The sequence below is a fragment of the Primulina eburnea genome, chromosome 13, assembly GCF_022965805.1.
Source record: "Primulina eburnea isolate SZY01 chromosome 13, ASM2296580v1, whole genome shotgun sequence".
In the NCBI taxonomy this organism is placed as follows: Eukaryota; Viridiplantae; Streptophyta; class Magnoliopsida; order Lamiales; family Gesneriaceae; genus Primulina; species Primulina eburnea.
Genome location: NC_133113.1, coordinates 29,000,275 through 29,009,034, shown reverse-complemented (window position 1 = coordinate 29,009,034; position 8,760 = coordinate 29,000,275). Strand labels below are relative to the sequence as shown.

Sequence of the window (8,760 nt, the reverse complement as noted above, 5' to 3'; positions counted from 1 at the left end):
TGAATATGAACCATAATACATATAATACGATAAAATGTAATAATACTACGTACATTCCTCCAAATGGAGATTATTTGATATACAACCCACTCGTAAAATATCTAGACTTCAGCTCTAAGTAGGAAGTAACAAACTACACAATACCATATCTGAAAGGAATCAACTGCAGGGAGCCCTAAAAATGACAGAAGTTAGAACTCACCCCAAATCTTCAGCTACACTCGATACTAGGCGCGATCTCTCCGACGACATTTATCATAGCTTTACAATACTTAGTAAAACCAGAAGATTTGAAATGGTTAAATAAATTATCATCTTGTTGTTAGCTAGCCATTTGTGTAATAATTGTTGTAATAATAAGGAAAAGAATTGAGAAGATCATGGCCTCCCATTGGCTGCATCAGCATCTTGGTTTCTTCTTCGATGTCAATGGACCACAAGGAGTCAATTGGGTAATAATCACATGTGGATGAAGCCATTTCCTGAGCTGTGAGGTTGCAAGTCTCTTCAGCAAACTCGAGGTTTCTCAATATCTCATCCATGGAATAAACGTTGCTACTTTCTTCTGTCTCCCCTCCAGTTTTCTTTTCTCCAGGCACCTGATTAACCAACTCCAACCCTCCGGTGTCGAAGAAGCTACGTCCATTTGTCTCGGTGACCTGAGGGAATTCCACGGTCGGGCTGTTCGAGGATGAAGATGAAGAAGATGAAGATGATGGTGATGATGGAGACCTGGACGATTTCTTCTTCTTCTGCTGAGCTTCTTTCCTCATGTATGTCCTCCAGTAGTTCTTGATTTCGTTATCGGTGCGACCGGGTAATTTCTGTGCAATTCTCGACCATCTGCAAGTTAAATAATCTTATATGGTATCTACACTAAAATATGATACAGTAGATCGAAGCTCAAGAGGTACCTAACTAGAGATAGTACTGTTTAAGTATTGAAATTCAACCAAACGCATGCATAAATATCTATCAATTTATCAAGCATATTTTGGCATTCTCATCATCTCCTGAAAAAAATCTCAGATTCGTCCCTCAGTAGTATAAAAACATTCCCAATTTCTGTAACATAAAAACTCCCATATGTATGATATATATAAAGTTTTAATGGCACGTGATCATTTTAGCATACTAAGTTCCAATAATGAAAATCACAATCAACCAGGCACCCACACACACACACACACACACACACACACACGTAATGTTAAATAAAGCACTTAAAAAAAAGTGAAGCTAACCTGTTTCCCCATTTGGAGTGAAGTTCAAGAACAAGGCGCTCTTCATGAGGGGACATCTTTCCCCTTTTGAGGCCAGGATGCAAGTAATTAACCCAGCGCAACCTGCAACTTTTCCCACTTCTTTTCAAACCTGAGACAACAAAATCAATTTTCAAAGTGAATCTTTTTGGGCTCTCTAAAAATTACCGATTCAAGCCCAAAACAAGCCTACCGGAACATCGGATCGCCCGCCACCTTCAAACCTGAAACATTCGCGATAAAATCCCATCGCCGATCACCGAACAAGTTCACGTACAATACTAGCTGGACATCTTCTTCTTCAGTCCAAGGCCCTTTTCTCATTTCATCTCTCTCCATTTTTCCTTCTTCTTTTTGACTGTATCTGCTGTCTCTTTTCATGCTTTTCTGAGTCACCAGAAGTTTGTGATTGTAATGGAGGAGTGGTGGTGACATATATATATGCTCGGGATTTCTTGTGGAGGGTATTGTCCTGTCAATATTTTTCTTGATGTTTCTTCCTTGCAATGAATGGAAGAGCTTTGTTTTATAATGGTGGACAAAAAGTTTTAGTGGCATTTCCTTTTCTCCATATTTTCTTTTTCATTGTTTTTGACTCCTAAATGTTTTTGTCTGCACTTGACTTTTCAAGAAATTGTTCAGTACATATCCCCTGGTGAAATAGTGGATATGGACTTCGGATTTCCTTTCCCTTTTTTTTTGTGAAATAGAATATTATTTTTAGCTGGCTTGAAAACCCAAAAAATAATGAAAATTGATTATATTTTTAAAAAATATAAACCGTGTCAATATATTTTATGAATATAAATTCGTAAAACCGTCTTACATAAATCTTATAAAAATTATATATAGCACTTATTACAGTGCAGACCAATATACCATTTTTTTTTATTGAAACTATAATTTCTTTTTAAAATATTAAATCTAATTATTATCGGCCAGCTAAGGTATTGACAGAATCCCCTATATTTGGGGGCAACTTTAATATTTAAGAAACCTAAATGTTTTCTTTTTTTATTCAAGGAAAAAATATACAAATATCATTTTTTAAAAATAAATTTATACAAGGCCACTGTTAGAAGTAACAGTGTTCCACTTATATATAATAATTAATAATAGAAATTTGCGATGGCGGTGCATGGACCTACTATTTACACTTAGTTGCAGAAAATCTTTTACAATAAAATATCTATATATTACAATGTTATAGTAAATATCGCAGAGATTTTTTCCCACTTAGCTGTGCCATGGAGGTTGCAGTATTACTTATTTGGGTACAGAGTTTAATTTCATATTTAAATAATGATTAAATTTCAATTTCCTTCGTTAAATAAGCTTTTCTATGCTTCATATGAATTTTTTATTTTTTTTTAAATGGTTTTTTTCTATGCTTCACATGAAAAGTTTCACTCTATATATTAATATGATAAAATTTTAGCTTTCAGATCAATGATAATTGATCTAAATTTTCATAATGAAAATCTCATAATTATACATTGATGTTTAGTAGAATATAAAATAAAAAGTAATAATTTTCATGAGTCAGGTCGAGTAAAACTGGGTCGGAGATTTGTATTTCAAAGTTTATCTGTAAGACATCTCGGAGTTTTTGTGTTTATGAATGGATGTGCATTTCAGTATGTGAATTTGAAATAATATGTGTTATCACTACAAGAAAAATACAAATCAACAACACTCATACAACAACGGTTTTTACTAAAACCGTTAAAAGACAACGGTTTTAACAAAAACCGTTGTCGTAGCCTAAAAAAACACGCTGATAGACAACGGTTTTTAAAAACCGTTGTCTATGAGCGTTTTTTTTTTTTTTTTGCTACAACAATGGTTTTTAAAACTGTTGTCTAAGAGTTTTTTTTTTTTCTACGACAACGGTTTTAAAAACCGTTGTCTTTGAGCGGTTTGTTTTTAGGCTACGACAACGGTTTTTAAAAACCGTTGTCTTTCAGATGGTTTTTTTGGGCTACAAGAACGTTTTTTCAAAAACCGTTGTCTATATAAGATTTTGTCAAGGGTCAAAGACAACGGTTTGTGTAAACCGTTGTCTTTCGGATGATTTTTTAACTACGACAACGGTTTTTTAAAACGTTGTCGTTTCTTGGTGTTTTATTTGGTTAAAGACAACAGTTTTTTAAAAAACGTTGTCGTAGTTTCAAATTTTTTTAAAAAAATCGGTTAATATTTAGCGACAGTTTTATAAAACACCGTTGCTAATTTAAAATTTGCGACGGTTCTATAACAGCCGTCGAAAATATTTGCGACGGTTTCCTATTACTCGTCGCAAATATTAGCCACGGTATTTGTTATACCATCGTCGATTTATTTTAGCGACGGTCTATAACCCGTCGCATTTTTAAATTCTTGACGTTTTAAATTAGCGACAAAACAACCGTCGCTAAGTTAATGTATGCGACGGTTGTTTCAAAACTGTCGCTAATGGCGACGGTTCCAATAAACGATGCAAATAGCGACGATAATAATAAAGTTGTCGCTATTAGCGACGATTCTAGTGTAAACCGTCGCGCATAACGACGGCTTAAACAAAAACCGTCGCATACTATCTATAAATACCTGCTTCCTTGGTCATTTTCTTCCCACAACGAAGTCTTCTCTCTTCCAGAATTTTCATTTCACTCTCAGTTTTCGATTTCTTTGTTAAATGGTAATCTGTCACTTTCATTTTTCACCACAATAATCAGTCACCGGAGATGGCATTCCGAAACAACAACCATTATTCAGCAACCACCCAAAAACCGTAAATTGTTTTATGTGTTAAAAGATCATATATATATTTAGTAAGATTGTTAGGTTGTTAAAACTAAAACCCAAATTTTTTTTTATTTTACGATAAAAAGTGGCGACGGAATACATACAATAAACCGTTGCTAAGGAGCAACGGTGTGCATAATAACTACCGTCGCTAATTGGCGACGGACAATCTTAACCTGTCGCTATTAGCGACAGTGAGAAAACACCATCCCTACATTTTGTTTTACGACGATTTTTCAATGCTACGACAACGGTTTTTTACCTGCCAAACTCAAAATGTTGTTGTAAATTCAGAACAACAACGTTTTTAATTTGTTGCAAAAACGTTGTCGTAGCTCGTATAACACAACGGTTTTTAAGCGTTGTAAAACCGTTGTCGTATCTCATATCACACAACATTTAAAAAACAATGCAAAACCGTTGTCTTAATTATCTAAGACAACGGATTTTATCTGTTGTTGTTGTCCTGACTTTTAACAACACTGCTTACAATATCAGTTTTTCACCATAAATGACAACGGATCATTTAGCGTTTTTCTTCTAATGTATTGTACCCATCCATATATAATAATAATAACTATATAAATATATTAAACATGATATAGATTCACTATGCATAATATATTTCTCATTATTAATAAATTCAACAGAAGTATTTAAATGTATCAAATAGAAATTTTACTTGTTACATATAAATAAGTTATATTAATCATCTGTCAACAAAATAAGTCTCGCCATTTAGAATTTGAGAAATAGTTTTGTATGGCATGCAGTATAGTCACCATACAGTCATTAATCATACCTAGCACATAAGATATCTGCATTTTATTTGTCAATGTATACTTCTACTTAAGCCTAAACAAATATCTAATAGATCTCGTCACGCCCTCGATTTAGGTCTGTATAAACGGAATTGTATAATTAGGCCTATAACAACTATTTTGTATATGTCTCGAATTTATAAAAATGATTAATCTAAATCGCTAGAAGAGTAAATTCTAAACCATCATGAATCATTTTTAGCTCTTATTTTTTGTGCACGTGGATGGTGAGAGTACATTTTAACTTATTACAAATCATTTTAAAATTTATCAATTTTAAATTCGTGTTACAATCACTCCTCATTCCAATTGCGATGTTCTCGTCGCAACTCGATCCCTCGATCGACCAACACTGAAAATCTAGATATGATTTCTACAGGTTCAACATATGACTCCCATTGATGTAATACTTTGTCTCACATGTTCAAGAAATGATTATCATAAACGTAGCACTTTGCCAAGCGATCACTTATTTTCCAACGTTCCTGCTTGTGACTGTCCTTGGTTATATTACGTCTCGGGCCTAATCCATGTAAACGCGTCTGGATAATGAACCTCTATGACAACTATTTTGTATACATCTTCTCTGTACAATTATTTTTTTTTAACTCAAGTTGTTGTATGCGTTTAAATAAACTCATTATAAACCATTTTAAAGTTCTATTTTTTTATTTATTAATGTGAGACAGAGGTAACATCAAATATTTAATATGATATAACATGAATAAACAACTATTTTAGCAAAATGGGTGCGCTACACATGATCCATCCAAGATATAAAAATAAATTTAGTTATATTATATCTAAACTTTTGTATGAGAAATTGAAAGGAATGGAGATCGGCGATGGAGATGTATTTAAATATAATCTCCACCACGCACCTACACGTGGTTTGCGCTTGCCATTTCGACAAGTAATTGGCCATATGATGCAAGCCCATTTATAAAGTGGCTTTACTCAGCTTTTAGATAAGTGGCTGATATGTTGTTCAAACTTTCATAACTGACCGTTCGTTTTACAATTTTATATTTACCATTTTCATTCCAAATCTATATTAAACAAATTTTAGTGCTATATATGTTTCGATGACGATCCTCCAGTGTTTTGATAGAGGACGTGACTGTATGAGTAACCCAAATAAGAAAAGTATTTTACAAAAAATTGATCCGTGAAATCATACATGAAAAATTATTACTTTTATGTTAAAAATATTATTTGTTATTATAGAATAAAACAAACGGTCAGTTATGATTGTGTAGATATAATTTATATGATTATTGAAAAAAGAGTAGGTCTCTTGTGAGATGATTTCACAAATCTTTATCTGTGAGAAGGGTAAATCCTACCGATATTTAAAATAAAAAGTAATACTCTTAACATAAAAAGTAATCCTTTTTCATGAATAATTCAAATAAGATATTTGTCTCACAAAATACGATCACCGTCTCACAAAAAGGGGAGGATTATATATTTGAGTTTTTCATTTTATTTTCATTTTACTACCCTTAAACTATTAGAAAAACTTGTGTGAGACGGTCTCACGGATAATATTTTGTGAGACGGATCTTTATTTGAGTCATCCATAAAAAAATATTATTTTTATGCTAAGATTATTATTTTTTATTGTGAATATTGATAGGGTTGACCCGTCTCACAACTTAGGATCCGTGAGACGGTCTCAGATGAGACTCACTCAAACTAGAGTGAGTCTCATGTGAGACCGTCTCACGGATATTAATGTGTGAGACGGGTCAACCCTACCCATATTCACAATAAAAAGTAATACTCTTAGCATAAAAAATTATACATTTTCATGGATAACCCAAATAAGAGATCCGTCTCACAAATTCGACCCGTGAGACCGTCTCACACAAATTTTTGTCATATTAATAACTCTATCCCACGTTAATCACCTCAAGTAAAAGCCCTCAAAATTTATTTCACTTGACTATATATTAATTATATGATATCTTAATCTAGAATATATAATGTACCTTGATTACTAACTCGAAGATCTCTCAAACATCGTGAAATGAGTGCAGTGATCTGACTTTTGGTTTGTAGCTTAGTATTCTCTGTTTTGTGTTGAAAATCTAAAATAATTTCATTGTAAGGGGACGGAACTATATTTCATTTTACTTAATTGTAGGAAAATTTAAAGCCAACCACCTGTGGCTCCATTGTTAATTATTTTATGAACTAATTATATTATTTATTACAATAATATTATCCATTTTTATCCGTGAGAACAGTCAATCATATACATATTTACAGTACTAAGTAGTATTTTGACATAAAAATAATTTTTTTATGAGTGATCCTAAAAATTTTGTCCCACAAAATTAATTCGTGAGACTTTCTCATAATTTTTTTATATATATTATGATAATATGTCAATAAAAAATAATCAATATTAGAGGTGTTCATCGATCGGTTCGGTTCGATTTCGGTTTTCGGTTTTTCAAATATATAATCCGATATTTGAACCATTTTTCTTCGGTTCGGTTCATTACCGAAATGGTTCGGTTATTTCGATCGGTTATTTCGGTTTTGATATAATTATTTAAATTAATAAGATAAATATATTGTAAAATATAATATATTATCTTTTTACATGATTTTTTAATAACACATTTAAATATAAAATCTAAATGAATTACATAAACAAAAATCAATTAAATATTATTTAAAATAATTCATAATTCATTAATATCATCTCAAAAAATATATAATAAAATAAAATTATTAATTTAATGAAATTTCGGTTTTCTCGGTAAGTTCGGTTTTAACATATATAATCTGAAACCGAACTAAATAAATTTCGATTTTAATATTTATATCTAAATTATAAAACTCGGTTTTTTTCAATTTGAATTTTTGATTTTTTCAATTTTATCTAAAAGTTGAATATCCTAATCAATATTGTTTATTCTACTATTGTTTTAAGAGACACAAAAAAAAAGGTGACAAATTAAAGGACTCCATTTTTGTTTGAGTGAGTCTTATGTGAGACCGTCTACAGATCATAATCTGTGTGACGGGTCAATCATACCCATATTCACAATAAAAAATAATATTCTTAGCATAAAAAGTAGTACTTTTTCATGGGTGACCCAAATAAAAGATCCGTCGTACAAATATGATCCGAGAGACCGTCTCACACAAGTTTCTGCCAATTTTTTGTTTGTTTTTAGTTTTTTTACATAAAGGACCCACTGTTTGACGATAGAGATGTATCTGTTTCCAGCTGGATCGCAGGTTCATGCTTCTCGATTTTTCGCGAATAGTTTACTAACAAACAGTGCAAAAACAAAATAAAATATTACTATTTCTCTAACACATGTTGGGCACAAACTTTTACTTATTATATATATAAATAATATATTATATTAAGCCGCTTTTTATTGGTATGCTCAAATTACCACAAAAATAATAATATTATTATAAATAAGTTTCATATGAGACCGTCTCACAGATCTTAATATGTGAAACGGGTCAATCATACTAATATTTATAATAAAAATTAATACTTAACATAAAAAGTAATATTTTTTCATTGATGACTTAAATAAGAGATTTGTCTCACAAATACGAAAGTGAAATGAGACTGCAAAATTTGATCTTATTTTCCAATCCCGATCTTCTAAATAGTGACCCTTCATACCGGCAATGGCCGTCTATATTCATCTCTATCTTAACACACGATAATATTGGAAAAAGATACTTGAACCCAAAAGCAAGGCCAACATCAACAGCCAAAGCCAAAATCAAACAAATTTACTGGATTAAAATTATTTTTATATACATTTTCTTGGAAGAAATTATTTTTACAACAATTTATTACGTGATCCAATGTTTTGCATTTAAAATAGCTAATTTACCAACTACGC

At 31.6% G+C, this 8,760-nt stretch overlaps 1 protein-coding gene across 1 annotated transcript; it reads right to left on the bottom strand.

The window, feature by feature from the left end:
• Positions 1-1,776, bottom strand: LOC140810619 (transcription factor MYB48-like). The gene is made up of 3 exons (XM_073168469.1): positions 1,487-1,776; positions 1,245-1,374; positions 1-843 (listed from the first exon to the last, which is right to left on the bottom strand). Exons 1-3 carry the CDS (start codon positions 1,695-1,697, stop codon positions 327-329), a joined length of 858 nt encoding a protein of 285 aa, XP_073024570.1. The 5' UTR covers positions 1,698-1,776; the 3' UTR covers positions 1-326.
• Positions 1,777-8,760: the final 6,984 nt, after the last annotated feature.